Source organism: Mytilus californianus, unplaced genomic scaffold (genome assembly GCF_021869535.1).
Source record: "Mytilus californianus isolate M0D057914Y unplaced genomic scaffold, xbMytCali1.0.p SCAF_7, whole genome shotgun sequence".
NCBI classification, from domain to species: domain Eukaryota; kingdom Metazoa; phylum Mollusca; class Bivalvia; order Mytilida; family Mytilidae; genus Mytilus; species Mytilus californianus.
In genome coordinates this window covers 43,584,498-43,610,261 of record NW_026262723.1, presented here as the reverse complement: position 1 = coordinate 43,610,261, position 25,764 = coordinate 43,584,498, and the positions used below count along the sequence as shown (strand labels likewise).

The window sequence follows — 25,764 nt, the reverse complement described above, 5'->3', positions numbered from 1 at the left end:
ACCGTTGGTTTTCCTGTTTGAATTGTTTTACACTAGTCATTTTGGGGCCCTTTATAGCTTGCTGTTCGGTGTGAGCCAAGGATCCGTGTTGAAGACCGTACTTTGACTTATAATTGTTTACTTTTTACACATTGTGACTTTTGGATGGAGAGTTGTCTCATTGGCACTCATACCACATCTTCTTATTTCTATTAACCCTGCAACATTTTAATGACTAACTTGGCAAAATACATGCCATCATCCTTAGTTTAACTTGATTAATTTGTGTTTTATGAGATTTGGTATTATAAATGTGAGTGTATACTCTGAGGACCAGTTACCGTCACCTTGCATGTTATGCAATAACGGACGCATTGTGTAAATACGGCATACTGCTATTATCTAAAAAAAACTCTTATTTTATTTTTTGAAAACTTGGTTTTGTTTGATCAACTCAAAACTCGTAAATCTTGATTTGTTTTTGAGTTCTTTCGCCACGTCGTAGGGAGATACACTAGCGGGAACATGACGTCATCACTTTATGACGCCCTCAATTTTAGAACACTAGCTGTTTTCAGATAAAGTAATAGCAAAACTTAATTTGGACATAGAATTTTCTTGAAAGGTATATAAAAAAAAAGGTTTATTAATTTTAGAATCAATTTCTATGATCCCCTTCAGTACAGTGTAATTGTTTGATTTTAGGTGAAATAAATTCGAGATTCGTTCAGATTGAGCAAAAGTCCGAGATATTTGATATTTATGGACAGAATGACGATATTGTTGGCTCATTTGACGAACCTCCATCTCAAAACAACAAAATATGACAATAATTTTCTTGTTAATAGGACATTTCTATAATTTAGGAACTAGATTCATAAGTGACGGTAACTGGGCCTCGTATCCACAAAATTTCAAGCAGAAATCGCCTCACTACTAACCCGCTTTTCGCTGTATATAAGAGGAATTAATCTCCGAGTCCATGGTCAAAAACTTAACTTTTGGTTACCCCTTTTCGTGTTAAAAGAATATTTCCAAAAGTATTTCCAGTTAATAAATTATTTGAGAAAAACGGCGAATTTCTGACGGTAACTGGTACTGGACTACTATAGTGGCTGTTAAATTTAATTGAAATTCTAACAATATTCCATTTTGTGTCCTGCTATCATTTCAACAGATGTTTATTATTTTTGAAATAGTCTTTAAAGGCAACATGTTACAATAAATAACAAGGCTTTTAATCGATAGGTATAAAAGTGTTGAACATATTTCGAAGTATAAAATATAAACTCAATACTACTGATTTCTTTACATTCCTATTATGACTCTAAATTAATCAATTATAGAGGAAATCGCCACATTATCGTTAAATTTTGCCTGACACTTAAGAAATATAATTGATTTTGAAAATTGCAAAAATAAAAACAACGATAAGACAAAAAACAGTCTAAAAAAACAAAACACAAAAAACTTAAGACTGAGTTAAAAAAAAAAAAAAAAAAAAAAAATCGGTATTCTCAAGTTCTCCAGAAGAATAGGCGGATTGCGTTCCATTAGTGGCACCCATGGGACAAATCGATGATAAGCCGCATTCGTGGATGTCAAAATTGAGAAAAAAAAAAGAACGGATTGTGGCTACGACAATTACCAAAAAGCAGACAAGGTCACATTTAGAAAACAGAAAAACAGACACGACCATGACAAAGAAAATTGATAAAAAAAAAACATACAACATTTTATAAAACATATCTGAGGTTATCTGTGACATGTATTCCATTTAGATAAGAAAAATTAATACATATCTCTAAAGAATAATATCCAAGTTTTTCATTCGGAATTTCGGTTTATCATCTTCGTTGTAAGCAACATCTTTTGATCGAGGAAATCGTGATTGATATGCAAGCTAATATGGTATCACCTGGAAGATTAGCACAACCATATGGACATCTCTGCTGGAATGTTGCCACAATAATCAATTTCTGGATGTAATTGAAGACACAAAGCAGATTTAAATGTAACTGCAGTATCCTTTCTTTAAAGTTCAATGGGATGGAATAGTTCAACATAGTCATCAAGCACTGAATTTTGAATGAGAGAACATCATCTTTATAGCGGAACATGAAGAATAATGCTAGCTGTAACAAATAATGTAATGCTTTATTAAAGGCATGTTTTGTTGTCGAACGATAGACTTTGTCGCATGTAAGATGGATAACAGTTTTATGTTGCTTTGAGAAGAACTATAGTTCACTGGGTCAACAGTTCTACTATATATGTCCTGCTGATTAACAGGGCAAATATGTTTTCCCGAAACATCTAATTGATCTTAATCGAATACAAAATGTTCATTTTCTGATACATTTTCTTATTTATCCATTACATTTCCATTTATAGGTTTTGCCATTTCGTATATATTGGAATTGGGATGTTGTACATGTTGGTCCCCTTTAGGTTCAAGAACTATAAAATAATCTGCAGAATTGGATAATGAACTCTGTGTTTGTTCTCTGATTCCAGTTCCAATGCTCAATTCTATGTGATTGACTGTTTGGTCCTCATATGTTTGTTTCGATTTATTCTTTTGGGTTACCTGACACGGAATAATGTATTCATTTTCGATGTCTTTGTTGTTTCTGTCTGGATGATCTCGACAAGAATGTTGCCTAAAATCTAGATATAATTTATCATAACTTTTCGATTCTTGATCAGCTGTCAACATCTCATAGTTGGAGTCCGAAGGAATTTCGGTGTTTTCATTGCCGGTGTTATATTTGTTTTCATCTTGATGATAAGTTATATCCTGTTTGTCATCTGTCACTTTTCTACAGAAAAAAAAAAAACACAAATAAATCATTACTCTATCAATTTCAATCACTCAGTATAATTATGACCCAACCAACCCACCTTAAAGAAACTAAGTTTGATATGTTGTCAAACTTGTTCCCGTCTTGTTCATTTCAATTAATATATACCAAAATAATTACTTTCACACTCATACATTTTCTGATCAAATTACAAAGTATAACTGACTTGTTCAAAACTGGTATCACAAATTCGGAAATACTGCATGAAAAAATACAATCGGTCCGTGTTTTAGTGAAATCTAAGGCTAGGCAATACTAACACTCTCTACCCCTTCCTCAACTATAATGTTGTGTGAATATAATGGCATAGTAATTAATGTTTATAACGTTGAAGGATATAAAAGATTATCTCTTAATTACAAATGTCTTTACCTTCTAATAAACCATATATACACAACAATGACTCCGACAATTGTAATAAGTCCAACTGTAACGCCTACTGCCACACCTGTATAAAATGAAATGCAAATTAATTGAGTTTATTAAATGCAAGCTTCTTCTAATGTTAATACATAATCATGCTACATATTCCTTCTAATTCAAGTAAAATCGCAACGTTAAGTCGTAAAATTCACAAAACCAATCCGCATCGTCAAAGATACGTTGAAAAATGATTGAATGCATAAAAGACGATGTTGGCTACGCTTCTTTGAGATAGCATCTCAACTACACAATAAACACACAAATGTCATTTTCTCGTTGGACGAAATGATGTTTTCCCCATTCATCTTGTAAAATCTTTTGAATAAACTTGGCAGAATTATACCAACCTACTACATTTGTTTCATCTTGTAACGGAATATTAGGAAGGATTGCTGAAAGTTAAATAAAAATTTCGTAAGTTCATTACTCAAATGAGTGCTATTTGTATTATATAAGTAATAGATTCTAAATACAGATATACTTTTTTCATGTTTTTCAATTTGTTTAGATTTTAAAGTCTTTGGTTTCATAATATCGTTATGAATATTATTTGTAATCATGTACTGTAACAAGGTACAGGAACGTAGGTCTTAACAGTAATTCTTATTTGAAAAGTTTTATTTGGATATGAGAATTGTATAACATGAAATTCCAATAGATATTTCATTCAATGAAAACTAGAATTGCATGATAGTTTAGCTTATTTTTTCAATTTACCTGTTGAAAACTTAGTATACAAAAATACATTTTTGCATAATGATTTCTTATTCTAAGTTTATTTTTTAACGCTTAAATGACAATTTGGCTTCAACATGTAACAGTAAATTCTGCAGGTTAACTTGATATGAATAAGAGTCCTCGATATTAACACAGATGGACGAGTTCAATATATCCGATACGATATGTATGTGTCTCAACTGACTAGCGACATGTTTAGTGGTCTTTGGTCTCTAGGTACCAGAATAGTCAGCTTATATGTACATTTACCGACTGTGTCCTATTACCGATTGTAACTTTTTGACTGATTGTTGATTAGCATCACAGTTGATACATGTATTGCAAGAGACGCTAACTCTGTCGACACTTTCGGTCTTGCTGCTTTGTTTTTGTATTTTCCTAGATGTTCGTCTTCGTAATGAATTTAGGAGCTTTGAACATCGGTTTTTGATAAAATATTATCCTGATATCTTTCAAAACCAAACACCTTACATCGTTGTTCATGTATTGTTTAGTTTTGGTGCTTTTATTGTTTTATTTGTTTGGTTTATCAAACATTTGGTGTAGGTATAGTTTCGAGTCATGCGCACTAAAATCGGTGTCATACTTTTATATTCTAAAATTTGGCTTGCGTTGTTGTTATAACGATGAAATGCGCAAATGGTGTGCATATGTTAGTGCCATTTATGGAATATGATGGAAAACTTACCTAATTTAAAACGTACATTTAGTAACGTAAAACTGATTATCTTTTGTAACAATAACAGTGGAAAGTCTAGCGACAAAATTTTACCTCTTGTCACTAAAATTTAGATAACTTCAAATGTTGACACGTTTTGCACGAGAATGATACTCATAAGTTTACACACTGGTAAAAGTTTATACAGCAAAAAGTAATAATGATAAAAAAACAGAATTGTTTTATAATGCTATCATTTCCCTCTAAATAATGCAGCGATGAAAACATCAGGCTATAGAAATTTTATTTATATTTGGGTTAAATGTGGCTATTGGAATACATTAATCAGGTACCAACATCAATTGATTTCGTGACTTTGAGACGTCAATACAGTATATATACTTACCAACACCAGAGAAATTCAGGCAAAAATTGCAAAAAAATCCAATTCACTTTTGAATTAAAGGCCTTATGCAAATTCAAACGGACCTTGTATGTTTTTTTTTTAAATTTTGGTTCATGTATATGTTTCGGAGTTAAGTGTGATGTCCATTTTCTCTGAACTAGTACACATTTTTTGTTTAGGGGCCAGCCGAAGACCGCCTCCGAGTGTGGTATTTTCTTGCTGTGTTGTAGACTCATCGGTGCCTTTGGGCTGTTTTCTGTTCTTTGGTCGGGTTGTTGTCTCTTTGACACATTCCCCGTTTCCATTCTCATTTTTAGCTTATTCAGATATAAACATTAAATCGAGAAAAACGCACATATGTACACAAAGTGATACGACCTGTTCTTTAAATTCTTTAAATTGTTAAACAAAATGGTTAAATCCTTTTTGTACTAATTTCTTCCTTTAATTCTTTCACCTGAATAGACACAACTTTCAAATCGTTATATTCACACAAAAACCAATATTTTATATTGAAAATTTTCAGGACGATCAACAGACCAGCAGGCTCATAATTTAGTTTTTGAAAATATACCAGATTTCGGAAAATTGTAGCATCCTATAGACTTCTTATAACACTCTGAAAAGTGTTGTCCGAAAAGAGCTTTGAATTTGTATGTACATTTAGCTCCAATTTTTTGTATCAATATGCAGCAAAGATTAGCATATTTATAAAAAAATCTGTGAAAACAGCTTCGAATACAATTCTATCGATAAATACTGGAAGACAAGAAATGTGCATCCGCATGTATATTTGCAAACTATTGATATGGTTGCCTTTTCGTGAGAAAAGTTTCTGTTCTATTATTCCCGCTTCACCAGTTTGTTAGTGTGCTAGTTGATATTAAAACTCCGCATATCTTGTCTATTCAAATTGATCATTGAGAGGGCTTCTTAACTTTGAGAATTTACAACTTCAGTTTATACGATGATGAAATATGTGTATTTTATGTATTGAAATAAATTTATGAAATTGGAATTAAGTTGTGTACCTAGTGCTAACATTACTAGACTGACCTTTTATACAACTGAATGAGATATTAACAAACTTTGGTATTCTGATACAATCATCCCATGTAGAGATTGATTCTTTCCAAATAAGTGGTTCACATTTTTGTTTTCCATTGCATGATGTATTTAATCTCTGGTGAATCAAGTCTGTGCAATTTATATCCCAATTTTGATTTTCGCAAAACGATGAATACTGCATCAATTCAACCGACTGAATTTCTATTTGTCTTAATCTATTTCCACATTTTACTGACTCCATATTGAAGGGACAAACAGTTCTAGCATCCTTTGGGTTATGGTGCTGATTCATTTCATCTGTAAAGAAATAAGAAATGCACATTTTCAGATTATTAGTAAAATGCCAATTGCATTATCAACTATATTTTAGGCATATAGGACTTACTTGAAACTATATTAACATTAGTGGAAATTCAATGTTCGTGTCATACGATTTTAAAACAAATTTATTGTTAAACAATTTTGAATTTTACTTTATTTTGTAATTTTGTACTTGAGCAAAATGGTACAATTCCCTAGACAAAGGATAGTGATCCACATTGGTGATAAAGCTTGCTGTTGACTAGTCCTGGTAGTGATAAATGCATCATGTGCATAGAATGAAAATGTCTTCATTTTTATCAGACAGGATGAACATGCATTTTGAAATAAAAATAAATTGATATGATGTTTTCTCGATGCTTAAGTTAGTGTGTCTCTTCTCCATGAACTTTAATTATTTACTAGAAACAGTGCGATGTTTGTTCAGATTTTATTTTCGAGAAGCAAAATGTGCTGCTTCTAATCAAGTGCGGTTAAGCATGCATTTTTTCTTTTACATGAATTTGTATGGTTCATGTCGTCTTGGACTGGTAAAGCTGAAGTCATAATCTGCCTTGAACAAAACAAAATTACATTTTGGTCAGTGAACTAAACATCCCGTACAGGACATGCACGATGTATATGCATTTTCAAATAAAAACTTCTTCATTAAGATATCGTTCTAATCGAGCGTGTCTTTTCTACACTGATTTTACCATTTACTTACGAACACAGTGATATTCGATAAATAACTTCTTCGTTTTGACCGCAACTGAACTAAAAAAATTGACAATTTTGTCCGTTAATACACACGAGTTGTGACCAATGCATGATGGGTAATATGTTGAGTTCAAAGCTATGGTCCCTGTATAATCGTCATCTGTAAGACTGCAAGCATCTTGTTCGTCATTAAATGTAATATTGATATCGTCTATTGCTTTTCCAACAGGACAGTTGAGTTCTGCATCAGAATTTTCACATAGCAATCTCTCAAAGATTAAGCCTTTAAATTAAAGAGAAAAAAACATATTTAAACGTCCGTACACCAAACAAGATAAATTGTTTGTTATTCTCATATATACTAGTATTTTAACTTGATACCGTTCTCGAGAAAAAGGGTATGAAAACAGCTACTGGTTATATTTCGTAGAACTGCAGGAACAAAAAAATGCGCATCCTTTCATTTTGTTTTAATTTTACTATCAAATAAACTTGAGAAAATGATCTGACCATTCTAAGTTTTAAAATGTCAATAGAAATTTCATGATGATGTCGGTCCTTATCAAGTTCTTATGGACAGGTTTGTGTACTATAGATTATTACATGGCATTTTCCATATTGGCCCTGGTATCAGTCCTAGACTCCCATATCAAGCCAGAGGGCTTTATACCAGGGCCAATATGGAAAATAAAGCCCTTTTGCTTGATATGGGAGTCTAGGGCTGATACCAGGGCCAATATGGAAAATGCCATGTAATAATCAATTGTTGATCTATTTATCACATATTTTCAAGCTGGAGAAAAAAGAAAGCATTTATCAAATTATGTTTAATATTTTCAACAAAAATTCAAAAAAATCATTTGAAGAAAAAAAATTTAAAAAATGTGTCACAGTGAATTAATAATAATGTTTTTGATTGACAGGTTACCGGAAGTCAATTTCGGGGGCACGATATTTGTTTTCCAGGTCTGATATCGATATTGGCCCTGAAGGCAAATAACCAACCTTATAAATAGTTTTTGACTGACAGGTTACCGGAAGTCAATGTCGGGGGCACAATATGGATTTTCGAGAAATAATATCGATATTGGCCCCGAGGGCAAATAACCAACCTTGACTTCCGGCAATATTGACCATGCAAAAACGTACATATTTTGCATATGTTTTATACGGCCGATATCTGTAAATGATAAAAACAAATAAACAAAATTTCAATGTATCTTCGAAAATAATGCCAGTAAATATGCCTAAATTTGAGTCGTTTTTTAAATTTATTATAAACAAATCATATAAAAGTTGGTTTCATGCGTTAAATTCTGAAAAACTTCCAGTCTCTAATCGACGTCCATTTCTTAAAAGGGAGCTCGTTCTGACGTCATAATAAAATATAATTCCGATTCGACGCCAAGTTCTCAACCGTATTTAATCGAATTCCTATTTCATTTTCTCAAATCGAAGTCCTATTCATGTTTTTTTTTGTTTTTTTTTTTTGGCGTTCATCTCCTAGTCGTATTGTAGTAACATTTTAGTTTTTGCACGCAATCTTATCAAGTTGAAGAGACTAACACCAAATACAAATTCAAATAACCGATACCAGTTGAAACCTCCCGTGTTTAGAAAAGTCGTTTGCGAAAAATTAAGAAATTGTTAATTAATATAATTTCTACGGATTTATATTTTCTTATAATTTTAACAGAAAGTTAAAACAGTTACATGTAATAATATCAATTTAATTTTTTTCCTTACATTTCACCCGAATGAAAATGCTTACACTTCCGGAGCACGTACGAATACCCATCGTTGTTGAAGGATTCGTGTTGCTTAGTATCAGTTTTCTATGTTGTGATTTGTAATCTGTTAAAATATTGTTTGCCTTGATTGTGTTTTCGTTTTTGTCATGTCATTGTCAGTTTGTCTCCTACTTATGAGTGTGGATATCTCTTTGGTATCTTCCACCTCTCTATTATGAAATGGACAAAATCAATAACACAAATGGAGCATGCAGTACCAGAAAAATCAATAACACAAATGGAGCATGCAGTACCAGAAAAATCAATAACACAAATGAAGCATGCAGTACCAGAAAAATCAATAACACAAATGGAGCATGCAGTACCAGAAAAATCAATAACACAAATGGAGCATGCAGTACCAGAAAAATCAATAACACAAATGGAGCATGCAGTACCAGAAAATCAATAACACAAATGGAGCATGCAGTACCAGAAAAATCAATAACACAAATGAAGCATGCAGTACCAGAAAAATCAATAACACAAATGGAGCATGCAGTACCAGAAAAATCAATAATACAAATGGATCATACAGTACCAGAAAATCAATAACATAAATGGAGCATGCAGTACCAGAAAAATCAATAATACAAATGGAGCATGCAGTACCAGAAAAAATGTCCCCCTGCTGGAGGTTTATGCTTTTATATTTAACACATGTAACAGTTATGGCATATTAAATGTTATTCTTCAGATATTTTCACTTATGTGTGCTCCTTCATTTTCTTGCTTTCAGTCAGTTTATTCATTAAAATTTTTATGTAGTCTGAGGCCTCTCAAATTATTTGCCATGTTGAAACTTTATATTCTATCTAGTTATCTAAAATCTAAATACTTTGATGCTCCGGTGATCGCCTAAGATAAATTTTTTTACGTATTTCTGAATAATTTAATTTTGGATGTAATGCGTCTTCTGATTGGCTGAAAGGTTTTTGTCTATCAGCTCATAGAAATAATCATGATTACTCTGTAAAAATGGAAGTTAGCATAAAATTATAAGGACTGACTGTAATATATTTTCTGTCTATTCGAAATAACCTCAGAAATGTGGTGCACACTTTTAAATAACACGCTACGCGGGTTATTCAGTGTGCACCACATTTTGATGCTATTTCTTCATTGACATATATTGCCTGTATCAACTGATTAAGATTTTTTTTACATAAAGTAAATCATAAAAAGTTCAGATTTTAAGCCTTGGTCCGGTTGAACGATATTTGCGATCGGTATAGCACTTTGATATAGAAAGTTACTTGAAAATATAATTGGCTCTCTTTTTTTACAATGCCTGCTGAATCAATTGATTAGATATTTAGTATATAGTTACATTTCAGGTTCGTTCAAGTTTTTTGTGGAAGTTGTTGCCCCACGAATTAGAAAATGACTTGAAAATATGAATCCGTGTTTTTTTTCTAAAATGTCTGAATCCATTAATAAGATATTTAGCTTATAGTCATATAGATGATAAGCAGTTACAGATCAAGTTTAAGATAGTTAAGGTTGAGCGATTTGTGCGGAAGTTATTGTCCTATCACATAGAAATTTACTTTAAAACTGTTTTCTGATGTCTGATAAATTGATAAGTTATTTATAAGACAGTTTTCTATGACTCTATATACATGTACATGTATGAATGTTGCTGTGGCTCCGTGTTGGCACCTTTAATTATCAAGAAATATATATATAACGTATAATAAGCAGGTCAATACACAAAATAAAACAGGAAAATAAAATCCTTACCGTGTAATTTGTCTGAAAAAAATAATATTGCAACAGAGAGTTTTACAAAATTAATTGTATCATCCGCCATTTCAAGGTCGTTTCACACTTTCCTGTACAGGAAGTTTATGATTACCTATTCTAATTTATAAATAAACCAGCCATAAAATAAATGTTAAACGATCGATGGTCATGCAAGGTACTTTAAGTAATTTAAATGTTTTAGCTATCCCATCTTCTCGTTCCTCTCGAATAACTGCTTACAACCGTTCTTGCACAAGCAGTTTTATTTAGTTTAAAATAATGTAAAGTTTCTAAGCCAGGAGCCTGTAACTCTGTGGTTGTCGGTGATTGCTGTCTGTCATATGGTTTTTGTTTATTTCTTTTAGAAAGCAAATGGCCTAATTTATGAATGTATGTAAAAACAATAAAAGAAAAACAAATATAACAGACACACACCAAGGGTAAACACTGAATTACAGGCTCCAGTCTTGGACACAGACACACACATAATGGGGTTAAGCGTGGTTGATGCTTGGACAGTGGTGTAACAGCAAAACGGCATGGAGAGTTGTCTCATTGGCACTAATACCACATCTTCTTATTTCTATATAAGAACAAGTGGGAAAAGACTTAACCAATCAGATTGACACGAAGCACACTCGTGAAACAACTTACAAAAAGAGAAGTTTTGACACAAATAACCTATAAAAGAGAACTCTCGATAACTGAACGCTTGTTTAAGCCAATTATAACTTGCAAATAAATCATGATTTCTCAGACTATAACATCAATCAATACACTTCCAACGCATAGTATGGCATTGTCTCTATTCAAAAACATTTCAATGTTCCTTTGAATATTAAGTCAAAGTTTTCAGCCCAAAAAATTATCAAATCTAAAAAAGCTTTGATGTTAATGTCTGCATTTTTTCTATTTGAGTTTTAGGGTCCGATATTAATGTGAAAATATTTTGTAATGTATGAAAATGTGCAACAAGACTAAAATCTGTATAATTTATGCTAATATTTGTACATTATATGTAGACATAAAAGGGAACATACAAAGTATAGAGATGTGGTTGTGTAGGGGAAAGCTTGTATTACTGTCGAACCCGACAACATACACACTGTGTAATTAGTCCGTTTTTCAGCTGAATCGACATTTATCCTTTAAGTAAACATGTAGTTTTCTTCATTTATAAGAAAGTCTTTCAGTTTTTTTTTTACATTCATTTTTCAACATTTTCATATTTCGTTAAAGATCTAGACAGATTATTTTAAATTCAAGATAGAGGAAGACATCCGTTCTACCCTAAAACAAAAATTGCTCTGTGACAAAACTGAAACAATATCTGACAGCTCTTACATAAATATATCACGAAGCCCATACCAAAAACACCATTGATACGCACCACACCACTGGTAACATGAGATCGGATATCAATCAGGCCAGAATATTGTCGATGTCCTTGTAGTAAATGGTCAAATCTCAGAAACAGGAATTTAACAATGGATCAAAATTGGTATGACCTGATAACAACCGAGTATAGTTAGCAACAATCAGTTGGATGGTTCTTAGTATTGTATGTATACCTCTTTAACTGTTATTTCTTTTATAATGATACATTGATCTATATGATTGTAGATTAACTATGTGTACAAATCTGTATTTGATTGTATTTTTATTTGTATATGCTTCAGGGAAGGTTAGTTTATTTTAACTAACTGTGTTTACCCTCTTGAAACATAGTATTATTATTAATACATTATTATCATTATTATTATTTGTGCATTTTCAGATCTCGTATTTATTCTACGTGTATCTTGCTGAATGAGAATGTAAAATGTCCCACTGACTGCCAGCAAACAACTTAATATGTTTTTTTTGCATTTCATGCATTTTGCAATATTCAAATGCAGATACTCTCTGATAACTTTTCAGCCCAAAAAATTATCAAATCTAAAAAAGCTTTGATGTTAATGTCTGCATTTTTTCTATTTGAGTTTTAGGGTCCGATATTTATGTGAAAATATTTTGTAATGTATGAAAATGTGCAACAAGACTAAAATCTGTATAATTTATGCTAATATTTGTACATTATATGTAGACATAAAAGGGAAAATACAAAGTATAGAGATGTGGTTGTGTAGGGGAAAGCTTGTATTACTGTCGAACCCGACAACATACACACTGTGTAATTAGTCAGTTTTTCAGCTGAATCGACATTTATCCTTTAAGTAAACATGTAGTTTTCTTCATTTATAAGAAAGTCTTTCAGTTTTTTTTTTTACATTCATTTTTCAACATTTTCATATTTCGTTAAAGATCTAGACATTATTTTAAATTCAAGATAGAGGAAGACATCCGTTCTACCCTAAAACAAAAATTGCTCTGTGACAAAACTGAAACAATATCTGACAGCTCTTACATTAATATATCACGAAGCCGATACCAACAACACCATTGATACGCACCACACCACTGGTAACATGAGATCGGATATCAATCAGGTCAGAATATTGCCGATGTCCTTGTAGTAAATGGTCAAATCTCAGAAACAGGAATTTAACAATGGATCAAAATTGGTATGACCTGATAACAACCGAGTATAGTTAGCAACAATCAGTTGGATGGTTCTTAGTATTGTATGTATACCTCTTTAACTGTTATTTCTTTTATAATGATACATTGATCTATATGATTGTAGATTAACTATGTGTACAAATCTGTATTTGATTGTATTTTTATTTGTATATGCTTCAGGGAAGGTTAGTTTTTTTTAACTAACTGTGTTTACCCTCTTGAAACATAGTATTATTATTAATACATTATTATCATTATTATTATTTGTGCATTTTCAGATCTCGTATTTATTCTACGTGTATCTTGCTGAATGAGAATGTAAAATGTCCCACTGACTGCCAGCAAACAACTTAATATGTTTTTTTGCATTTCATGCATTTTGCAATATTCAAATGCAGATACTCTCTGATAACTTTTCAGCCCAAAAAATTATCAAATCTAAAAAAGCTTTGATGTTAATGTCTGCATTTTTTCTATTTGAGTTTTAGGGTCCGATATTTATGTGAAAATATTTTGTAATGTATGAAAATGTGCAACAAGACTAAAATCTGTATAATTTATGCTAATATTTGTACATTATATGTAGACATAAAAGGGAAAATACAAAGTATAGAGATGTGGTTGTGTAGGGGAAAGCTTGTATTACTGTCGAACCCGACAACATACACACTGTGTAATTAGTCCGTTTTTCAGCTGAATCGACATTTATCCTTTAAGTAAACATGTAGTTTTCTTCATTTATAAGAAAGTCTTTCAGTTTCTTTTTTTTACATTCATTTTTCAACATTTTCATATTTCGTTAAAGATCTAGACAGATTATTTTAAATTCAAGATAGAGGAAGACATCCGTTCTACCCTAAAACAAAAATTGCTCTGTGACAAAACTGAAACAATATCTGACAGCTCTTACATTAATATATCACGAAGCCCATACCAAAAACACCATTGATACGCACCACACCACTGGTAACATTAGATCGGATATCAATCAGGTCAGCATATTGCCGATGTCCTTGTAGTAAATGGTCGAATCTCAGAAACAGGAATTTAACAATGGATCAAAATTGGTATGACCTGATAACAACCGATTATCATCAGCAACAATCAGTTGGATGGTTCTTAGTATTGTATGTATACCTCTTTAACTGTTATTTCTTTTATAATGATACATTGATCTATATGATTGTAGATTAACTATGTGTACAAATCTGTATTTGATTGTATTTTTATTTGTATATGCTTCAGGGAAGGTTAGTTTATTTTAACTAACTGTGTTTACCCTCTTGAAACATAGTATTATTATTAATACATTATTATCATTATTATTATTTGTGCATTTTCAGATCTCGTATTTATTCTACGTGTATCTTGCTGAATGAGAATGTAAAATGTCCCACTGACTGCCAGCAAACAACTTAATATGTTTTTTTTGCATTTCATGCATTTTGCAATATTCAAATGCAGATACTCTCTGATAACTTTTCAGCCCAAAAAATTATCAAATCTAAAAAAGCTTTGATGTTAATGTCTGCATTTTTTCTATTTGAGTTTTAGGGTCCGATATTTATGTGAAAATATTTTGTAATGTATGAAAATGTGCAACAAGACTAAAATCTGTATAATTTATGCTAATATTTGTACATTATATGTAGACATAAAAGGGAAAATACAAAGTATAGAGATGTGGTTGTGTAGGGGAAAGCTTGTATTACTGTCGAACCCGACAACATACACACTGTGTAATTAGTCAGTTTTTCAGCTGAATCGACATTTATCCTTTAAGTAAACATGTAGTTTTCTTCATTTATAAGAAAGTCTTTCAGTTTTTTTTTTTACATTCATTTTTCAACATTTTCATATTTCGTTAAAGATCTAGACATTATTTTAAATTCAAGATAGAGGAAGACATCCGTTCTACCCTAAAACAAAAATTGCTCTGTGACAAAACTGAAACAATATCTGACAGCTCTTACATTAATATATCACGAAGCCGATACCAACAACACCATTGATACGCACCACACCACTGGTAACATGAGATCGGATATCAATCAGGTCAGAATATTGCCGATGTCCTTGTAGTAAATGGTCAAATCTCAGAAACAGGAATTTAACAATGGATCAAAATTGGTATGACCTGATAACAACCGAGTATAGTTAGCAACAATCAGTTGGATGGTTCTTAGTATTGTATGTATACCTCTTTAACTGTTATTTCTTTTATAATGATACATTGATCTATATGATTGTAGATTAACTATGTGTACAAATCTGTATTTGATTGTATTTTTATTTGTATATGCTTCAGGGAAGGTTAGTTTTTTTTAACTAACTGTGTTTACCCTCTTGAAACATAGTATTATTATTAATACATTATTATCATTATTATTATTTGTGCATTTTCAGATCTCGTATTTATTCTACGTGTATCTTGCTGAATGAGAATGTAAAATGTCCCACTGACTGCCAGCAAACAACTTAATATGTTTTTTTGCATTTCATGCATTTTGCAATATTCAAATGCAGATACTCTCTGATAACTTTTCAGCCCAAAAAATTATCAAATCTAAAAAAGCTTTGATGTTAATGTCTGCATTTTTTCTATTTGAGTTTTAGGGTCCGATATTTATGTGAAAATATTTTGTAATGTATGAAAATGTGCAACAAGACTAAAATCTGTATAATTTATGCTAATATTTGTACATTATATGTAGACATAAAAGGGAAAATACAAAGTATAGAGATGTGGTTGTGTAGGGGAAAGCTTGTATTACTGTCGAACCCGACAACATACACACTGTGTAATTAGTCCGTTTTTCAGCTGAATCGACCGACATGTATCCTTTAAGTAAACATGTAGTTTTCTTCATTTATAAGAAAGTCTTTCAGTTTTTTTTACATTCATTTTTCAACATTTTCATATTTCGTTAAAGATCTAGACAGATTATTTTAAATTCAAGATAGAGGAAGACATCCGTTCTACCCTAAAACAAAAATTGCTCTGTGACAAAACTGAAACAATATCTGACAGCTCTTACATTAATATATCACGAAGCCTATACCAAAAACACCATTGATACGCACCACACCACTGGTAACATGAGATCGGATATCAATCAGGTCAGAATATTGCCGATGTCCTTGTAGTAAATGGTCGAATCTCAGAAACAGGAATTTAACAATGGATCAAAATTGGTATGACCTGATAACAACCGATTATCGTCAGCAACATTCAGTTGGATGGTTCTTAGTATTGTATGTATACCTCTATAACTGTTATTTCTTTTATAATGATACATTGATCTATATAATTGTAGATTAACTATGTGTACAAATCTGTATTTGATTGTATTTTTATTTGTATATGCTTCAGGGAAGGTTAGTTTATTTTAACTAACTGTGTTTACCCTCTTGAAACATAGTATTATTATTAATATATTATTATCATTATCATTATTTGTGCATTTTCAGATCTCGTATTTATTCTACGTGTATCTTGCTGAATGAGAATGTAAAATGTCCCACTGACTGCCAGCAAACAACTTAATATGTTTTTTTTGCATTTCATGCATTTTGCAATATTCAAATGCAGATACTCTCTGATAACTTGTTCATAGGCTCATCCCTTCCTTTCAAAATAAAAAGAACGGTTTCACCTCTCATTTTCATTATTCGATAACTTGCACTCCCACACTAGAGCGAGAAACCATGTCATGTTACTGTAAACCTTTACGAAATGCTCGATTTCACCTTTTTACCAATTTGGTTTATGTTTGAAATTGCTATGCTACTTCAACATTAGCAGTCAAAATGACATAGCAAATACTGTGTTAGGGATATTCCTTCTGTTGCCAATGGATCTTACAAAAGATAAAAGCTTTAACATTGGTTGTCTATCTAAATACTGCAAATTCATTTGTTTTCAAATGTGATTTGGTTTCAAAGATGTAAAGTGTTGTCTTTGCAATGTTCTTTATAAATATTAGCCTTATTTAACAACTGCCAGACTTTGAGAATGTCCTTTAAGGTGTTTTCCAGTTGGTTTAGTGCTGCCTTACTCATGGCTAAAAAAAAACCATGTTACCAAGTTGGTTCAAAAGCCAAAATTTAATGAGATCAAATTTATTTATGACCTTGGAAGTAGTAAATCGGCCGAATTTTTATTCAAATTCATCAATTTTGACTTCTCAAGATGTGATATAATTAATTTAACACCTAAATCTGTTTCAATCTTCTGGATCTGGAAGCGATTTTTAAAGACAGACAAATTTTAATTGTAACTATAAAATAAACTGGTGTGTCAATCATGACAAGAAGGCTTTGGTGTGAGCCAAGGCTCCGTGTTGAAGGCCGTACTTTGACCTATAATGGTTTACTTTTACAAATTGTGACTTGGATGGAGAGTTGTCTCATTGGCACTCATACCACATCTTCTTATATCTATTTAAAATAAATTCACATGCTCAATAATATTCAGGCACTGGCTACGGTTACCCGCAAAAAGTAACAATAAGAAATAATAATGGTTACTTCCGAGAATATTTGACGAGATGCATTTCCAGAGAGGGACCTGATTTCGAACGGAAATTGCAGGTAACAATAAAAAAAAAAATATTGTTACCTACAGTTATTGTTACCCGCAAAATATTTCTAAAAATGTTTGATTTAAGAGCAATCTGTGAAATAGATTTAACAATTTAATTTTTATGTAAAATCATTAACATGATTAAACTTCCAGATATATGTACCAATATGATGTTCATTTTTGTCATACGGGGTCGATTAAAGTATGGATTCTAACGAGCAAGATGTCCAATTTGTGGTCGGTGAAAAGTTTATATCTTTTCAAAATTTTAATGATAAACTTCAACAATTAAATGCAAATTTTGTTCAATTATATAGAAGTTCTTTAACGGTAAAATATGAACACCGTCCAAAGCAAAAAAGAGATCAGAAATAAAGATTTGATTTATTCTGAATTAAAATATTCACGCATTCATGGTGACAGAACTTGATTTTTCCCCCAAATCGGAAGGATCCCGTCCAAATCAGAGCTATGTAAACATTTGTTCTATTTGTATGTCTACTGAAATTCATGTCACATTTAATCACATCCCGTTGTGAAATAGCAATTTCATTACGAGTAATGGATCAACCATTTTAGATTGAAAATGCTAAAAAAAATACCAATATATCACAGAAGGACACAGCAGAGTGAATTTGCTTAGTGTGTGGTATTGACATCCATGTATATGAATCTATAGTTTGCGAAGGATTGAAATATCTCAATTCAAGCCGGCAAAATATCATCTCAATTTTATTCTTATACATGTAGCATTAGACTCTAACTGATTTTAGAAATAATTTCAACTACATGTTTTGATAGGATTTCATTACAACAAATGGATGCTAAATATTTTTATTTTATTTCTTGTTATAAATTCTTATTTTCACTTTGACTGATAAATATTTTTAAACGATTATATGTATCTGAAATATTGTTAGCTGTTTTCTTATTTAGCTAATGGTATATCAGTAATTATTTGATTCTTTTATGTTGACAGTGCACATGTTTACAGTACTTTTCAAAAGTTAATAATAAATTTAACTCTTTTCAAAGAACCGGCAAAATATAAAAATCACTATATTGCCGGTGCAGGCAAAATTGCCACTGCCTTATTAATTTATCTCATGAGCCAAGCAAGCCTTTCATATGCGGATCCAGGGGGGGGGGCCCTGGGGGGCCCGGGCCCAGGCCCCCCCTTTTGTGGGAAAAATTTGGTTGATTATATAGGGAATCACTGAAGCATGACTGGAGCGGGCCCCTCCTTAGGTCAGTCAGCGGGCCCCCCCTTATGAAAAGTTCTGGATCCGCCACTGCCTTTTCCAACAGACTTTTATAGTTTGATCTTATGTTGTGCTCTTGAGATTGTTTGGGCGTCCTCATACATGCTTAACCCCACTACATTCTGTATGTGCCTGTCCCCAAGTCGGGAGCCTGCAATTCAGTGGTTGTCGTTTGTAATATCACATTTTGTTTTTTGTTTATTTTTTTTTTACATAAAATCGTACTGTTAGTTTCCTCTTATTAATTGTTTTACACTTGTCATGTTGTGCCCTTTCATAGCTTGCTGCAAAGTATGGGCTTTGTTCATTGTTGAAGGCTGTACAGTGATCTATAGTTTCTTAATTTTACGTTAAAGCCTGGCTGGCACAGATGATTAACAAGAAAAACAAACAATGACCCTTCTCATAATAAATTTTGATTCTAAAAATATACAATAATTGTGTTTTTACATAAATCTGACCATAGGTCTCTGTTTTAAATTTTTTTTCAAATGTACAATTTGTAACAAATATAACTCTGTAGCAACATAAATTAAGATAACAATCTCTATCTGAGGCAACATTCACAATGGACCTTAAGTTTTTATAACTTTCTCATTTTGTGTTGTTTGGATAGCAATTTCTTGATTGAAAAAGAACTTTCACAGCTCTTTCATGCTTTTAAAATGTTATAAAAACTGATCAACCAATTATCGCACTTGTGTAACCTCAATGTATCTATAATAGAACACAACTTTTACAATAGAATCTAGAACTAGATAACATTGCTAAAGCCTAACCAGGCAGTCATACCACATCTTTTTAAGAAAATGTTACCCTTAAAAACAACAATATTAATTTAAAACAGTAATTCAAATGATAAACTGGTGAATCATGAAATTGTAGTTCCAAATTTTGATTTTGTTATATCAATAATGGTATAAAAAAGCCAACAAATGGCTAATATATATGTAACTGCTAAATAAAATGCTCCACTAGGCGCAGCTTGATACGACCGCAGAGGTCGAACCCTGAACAGTTGGGGCAAGTATGGACACAACATTCAAGCTTGATACAGCTCTGAATTTGGATTGTGATTAAATATTTGACACAGCATAGGTTTCCGACACAGAATGAATGTGGTCTAAGAACTTAAAATTTTTTAATTAACCTATTATGGTCTAATATCCAAAATCTAAGTACAAACATGGTTAGATTCAGCATATCAAAGAACCCCAAGAATTCAATTTTTGTTCAAATCAAACTAAGTTTAATTTTGGACCCTTTGGACCTTAATGTAGACCAATTTCAAAACGGGACCAAAAATTAAGAATCTAAATACATGGTTAGATTCAGCATATCAAAGAACCCAAATATTTCAATTTTTGATGAAATCAAACCATATCATTATTATTTGCTTTTATATATAAATCAAAAATAACCAACTTAAAATCGAAAATTTTAAAGAAAAAAAAAGTGAGAAAAGGAAAAAAAAAAAAAAGGGAAATTTTCATTCATCACCCCCAAACTCAATCCCAGCCTTCCCTTTGTGGTATTGTACCTTGCAGTACAATTTCAGAGAGATCCATACACTTGAACACAAGTTATTGTCTGGAAACTGTAAAAATGCTTGTTTTTTTGGCCCCAAATTCCTAAATGTTTCGGGCAATAACCCCCAAACTCAAACCCAGCTTTCCCTTTGTGACATGGAACCTTTTAGTACAATTTCATAAAAATCCATTCACTTACACACAAGTTATTGTCCTGAAACTAGAAAAACGCTTGTTTTTTGCCCCTTTTTGGCCCCTAATTCCTAGAATTTTTATATATAAATCAAAAATAACCAACTTAAAATGGAAAATTTTAAAGAAAAAAAAAAGGAAAAAAATCCCCCTCCCCCCAATTTTTTTAACCCCCTTATGATTCATCACCCCCAAACTCAATCCCAGCCTTCCCTTACTACCTTGCAGTACAATTTCAGAGAGATCCATACACTTGAACACAAGTTATTGTCTGGAAACTGTAAAAATGCTTGTTTTTTGGCCCCTTTTAAGCCCCAAATTCCTAAACGTTTAGGGCAATAACCCCCAAACTCAAACCCAGCTTTCCCTTTGTGATATGGAACCTTGTAGTACAATTTCATAAAGATCCATTCACTTACACACAAGTTATTGTCATGAAAATAGAAAAACACGTTTTTTGCCCCTTTTTGGCCCCTAATTCCTAGAATTTTTATATATAAATAAAAAATAACCAACTTAAAATGGAAAATTTTAAAGAAAAATAAAATGCTCCGCAGGGTGCAGCTTGATACGACCGCAGAGGTCGAACCCTGAACAGTTGGGGCAAGTATGGACACAACATTCAAGCTTGATACAGCTTTGCATTTGAATTGTGATTAAATATTTGACACAGCATAGGTTTCTGACACAGAATGAATGTTGTCAAAGAACTTAAAATTTTTAAATTGGACATTCACCTATTATGGCCCAATATCCAAAATCTAAATACATGGTTAGATTCAGCATATCAAAGAACCCCAAGAATTCAACTTTTGATGAAATCAAACAAAGTTTAATTTTGGACCCTTTTGACCTCAATGTGGACAAAGTTAATAACGGGGCCCAAAAATCAAAAATCTAAATACATGGTTAGATTCAGCATATCAAAGAACCCCATATATTCAATTTTTGTTGAAATCAAACAAAGTTTAATTTTGGACCCCGATTTGGACCAACTTGAAAACTGGGCCCATAATCAAAAATCTAAATACATGTTTAGATTCAGCATATCAAAGAACCCTAAAAATTCAATTTTTGTTAAAATCAAACTAAGTTTAATTTTGGACTCTTTGGACCTTAATGTAGACCAATTTGAAAACGGAACCAAAAATTAAGAATCTAAATACACTGTTAGATTCGGCATATCAAAGAACCCCATAATTCAATTTTTGATGAAATCAAACAAAGTTTAATTTTGGACCCTTTGGACCTCAATGTGGACCAATTTAAAAATGGGGCCCAAAATCCAAAAACTTAATACACGGTATGATTTAGCATATTAAAAAACTCCAAGAATTCAAGAATAAAACCCCATTGAAATTGGTCAAGAAATAAGCAATTTATACGAAGTATCTTCTTTTGCACAATACTGTGCAATTAAATATTTCTTGCTATTGCGCAATACCGTACAATTGACAATTTCTTGCTATTGCGCAATATTGTGCTATTGGATATTTCTTGCTATTGCGCAATACTGTGCAATTGAAGATTTCTTGCTATTGTGCAATACTGTGCAATTGAAGATTTCTTGCTATTGTGCAATACTGTGCAATTGAAAATTTCTTGCTATTGCACAATACTTATTATATAATAATTTACACATCCTGTTTGGTGTGTATCTCCTACCATATCATTATTATTTGCTTTTAAATATAAATCAGAAATAACCAACTTAAAATGGAAAATTTTAAAAGAAAAAAAAAAGGAAAAAAAAAAATCCCCCCCCCCAAATTTTGTGAACCCCCTTATGATTCATCACCCCCAAACTCAATACCAGCCTTCCCTTTGTGGTATGGTACCTTGCAGTACAATTTCAGAGATATCCATACACTTGAACACAAGTTATTGTCTGGAAACTAGAAAAATGTGTTTTTTGGCCCCTTTTTGGCCCCAAATTCCTAAACGTTTAGGGTAATTACCCCCAAACTCAAACCCAGCTTTCCATTTGTGATATGGAACCTTGTAGTACAATTTCAGAAAGATCCATACACTAACACACAAGTTATGGTCCTGAAAATAGAAAAATGCTTGTTTTTTGCCCCTTTTTTGGCCCCTAATTCCTAAAATTTTGAAGCAATTACCCCCAAAATCAATCCCAGCATTCCTTTTGTGATATGGAACCTTGTGGTACAATGTCAGAGAGATCCATACACTTACACACAAGTTATGTCTGGAAATTACAAAAATGCTTATTTTTGGCCCCTTTTTGGCCCCTAATTCCTTTACTGTTGGTACCATAACCCCCAAAATCAATCCCAACCTTCCTTTTGTGGTATTGAACCTTGTGGTAAAATTTCATAGAGATCCATTCACTTAAACTAAAGTTAGAGTGCGAAAACCAATGTGTCTCCGGACGACGCCAGACGACGACGACGCCAACGTCATACCAATATACGACCACAAAAAATTTTTTGCAGTCGTATAAAAAAGGAAAAAAAATCCCCCTCCCCCCAATTTTTTGAACCCCCTTATGATTCATCACCCCCAAACTCAATCCCAGCCTTCCCTTTGTGGTATGGTACCTTGCAGTACAATTTCAGAGAGATTCATACACTTGAACATAAGTTATTGTCTGGAAACTAGAAAAATGCTTATTTTTTGCCCTTTTTTGGCCCCTTATTCCTAAACGTTTTGGGCAATTACCCTCAAACTCAATTCCAGCTTTCCCTTTGTGATATGGAACCTTGTAGTACAATTTCAGAAAGATCCATACACTTACACACAAGTTATTGTCATGAAACTAGAAAAATGCTTGTTTTTGGCCCCTAATTCCTAAAATTTTGAGGCAATTACCCCCAAAATCAATCCCAGCATTCCCTTTGAGATATGAAACCTTGTGGTACAATGTCAGAGAGATCCATACACTAACACACAAGTTATTGTCTGGAAGTCACAAAAATGCTTATTTTTGGCCCCTTTTTGGCCCCTAATTCCTTAACTGTTGGTACCATAACCCCCAAAATCAATCCCAACCTTCCTTTTGAGATATTGAACCTTATGGTAAAATTTCATAGAGATCCATTCACTTAAACTAAAGTTATTGTGCGAAAACCAATGTGTCTTCGAACGACGACGCCAACTTCATACCAAAATATACAACAGCAAAAATTTTTTGCGGTCGTATAAAAAACTATTATATTCAATTATATGTTGACAAGACAAGCTATAACCATGTTGTACATTGGTCTAATATATCTTTATAAATATTAAAGAAATTGCAGTACAAATTTGTTTATTGTTTATTGTCGGGCTATCTGTGAGATTTTAATTCTTTTAAACTTTTCTACTGATATAATATATTTGCATAGCTAAAAAAACCTTGCATATACAACTATACAAATAAGTAGCCATTTTATTTTTGTTATATCGACCTTTATATTTTTCTTAGCTGAAATTATTTCTTGCTTTAATTTTGGAATTTGTCTACATAAATGTCTTAATATACGGAAAGCCTGTGTCGTAGAGCTATGGATATGTTGGTTTCTGTCTTATTGATTCTACATCTCTATCATGTCTATATGGTATTTCAATCAAACTAAGGCAAATTTTAACACAACCATTTGACTGAGCTTTTTAAGAGCAATAACTATATAAATGTTAACCTGCATCAGCATCTTACTCAATATCACTAACCTTTTCAAGGCTTCACGACTGTTAGGAATTACACTTCATGTTTTTTTTTCCTTATAAGGATTTGTTTTCTTTGGAGAAGACATTGCCAAGTTGTAAAACTTGTGTGTGATCCATTTGTCATTTTGAACAATAAAACATATCTAAACTACAGATAAATGATTAAGGTGATATAATCTTGATAGTGTTGTTCAGGAAAGTCAGTTGTGATATTACTATGACTTCATAAACATGTTGAAATTCACATTATTGACCTGAAAGGTCATTTTACATACAATTTTTGGTAAATTTGCTAACAAGCCAATGCCTTAACATACAAAATATTTTACCTAAATGAATATCTTTGTAAAAAAACATCTTGTAGCAAAATATCTCTTTAGATCCCTTTGCTCATATATTAATGACAATATCTCAAAATGAGAAGTTTAAATCAAATATGTAAGACACAATTCAAAAAAATAAATACTAATATCTGACAGACTTTGAATATCTGAAAGATGTAAATTAATAGATGGCAAAGATGACCTTAGATGGAATTGGCTGTTATTTTTATGTCCCTTTTTGTCGTATAGCTCATCTTGTGTTCCGTTATTTATACATCCTTAGCTTTAAAATATTTTGCTTTGAGCATTCCTGATGAAGGTTTATCAAAAAAAGCACTTTAAACCAATAAAATTTCTAAAATGTTATTTGATTTTTTTTATGTATGATACTTTTTGATTTTCTAATACAAGGAGTCTAAGCATTGTCTTATCATACCTGCTCCTTTGGAAAGGGTTACCTTAACAAGTCCTGAGTTAATGCATTTAAACAAAATAAAATTTCTTTTTTCAATCATTCAAGAACAATAACTCTTACCACAAAAATTAAAGTCAAAACTTAGTTTGATATTCATTTTGCAATAAAAACAGCATATCAAATTTATAAAGATTGGTCCTAGAGGAGTTACCTTATAAAATATTTTAACTTGATGAGACATTCTGATTTTATAATTGAAAACAGGGTGGTAAAAAATACATGAATCAAAGGGGGATGGATAATGACTTAAAATATACTTAGTTTACTTATCAAAAACAAAATTTACACTTTCTATTAATATGGAACACAGAATATATAAAGATAGTTCTACCATCAGTGCAGCAAATTAATTTACAAATAGATGGAAGATTGTCATAGTGTTATAAAAAACTTTCAACTGTATAAATTTCAAATTATATGTCATGGCCATACGTTTCAATATATATTATTGCAGTGCCACCATGCAGATCTAATT

At 31.9% G+C, this 25,764-nt stretch overlaps 1 protein-coding gene and 1 long non-coding RNA gene across 2 annotated transcripts; one reads left to right on the top strand and one right to left on the bottom strand.

Moving 5' to 3' along the window:
- Positions 1-1,200: 1,200 nt before the first annotated feature.
- LOC127710067 (uncharacterized) lies at positions 1,201-10,841 on the bottom strand. Its single transcript, XM_052215800.1, has 6 exons — positions 10,690-10,841; positions 7,164-7,439; positions 6,125-6,433; positions 3,614-3,658; positions 3,216-3,291; positions 1,201-2,801 (listed from the first exon to the last, which is right to left on the bottom strand). The coding sequence occupies exons 1-6, from the start codon at positions 10,757-10,759 to the stop codon at positions 2,345-2,347; spliced, it is 1,233 nt and encodes a 410-aa protein (XP_052071760.1). The 5' UTR covers positions 10,760-10,841; the 3' UTR covers positions 1,201-2,344.
- An 8,856-nt stretch (positions 10,842-19,697) lies between these two features.
- LOC127710236 (uncharacterized) lies at positions 19,698-22,529 on the top strand. The gene is made up of 2 exons (XR_007986087.1): positions 19,698-20,199; positions 21,501-22,529. It is a non-coding gene; the product is annotated as an uncharacterized LOC127710236 (long non-coding RNA).
- Positions 22,530-25,764: the final 3,235 nt, after the last annotated feature.

What these genes read in the sequence shown, in the direction of transcription:
- LOC127710067 (XM_052215800.1), bottom strand. Translation starts at nt 10,759, where the DNA reads ATGGCGGATGATACAATTAATTTTGTAAAACTCTCTGTTGCAATATTA. An exon ending in TATCGAATATCACTGTGTTC is followed by an intron (nt 6,434 to 7,163) that starts GTAAGTAAATGG and finishes ATTTCTTTACAG; the next exon opens with ATGAAATGAATCAGCACCAT. An exon ending in AGATGAAACAAATGTAGTAG is followed by an intron (nt 3,292 to 3,613) that starts GTTGGTATAATT and finishes CATTTTATACAG; the next exon opens with GTGTGGCAGTAGGCGTTACA.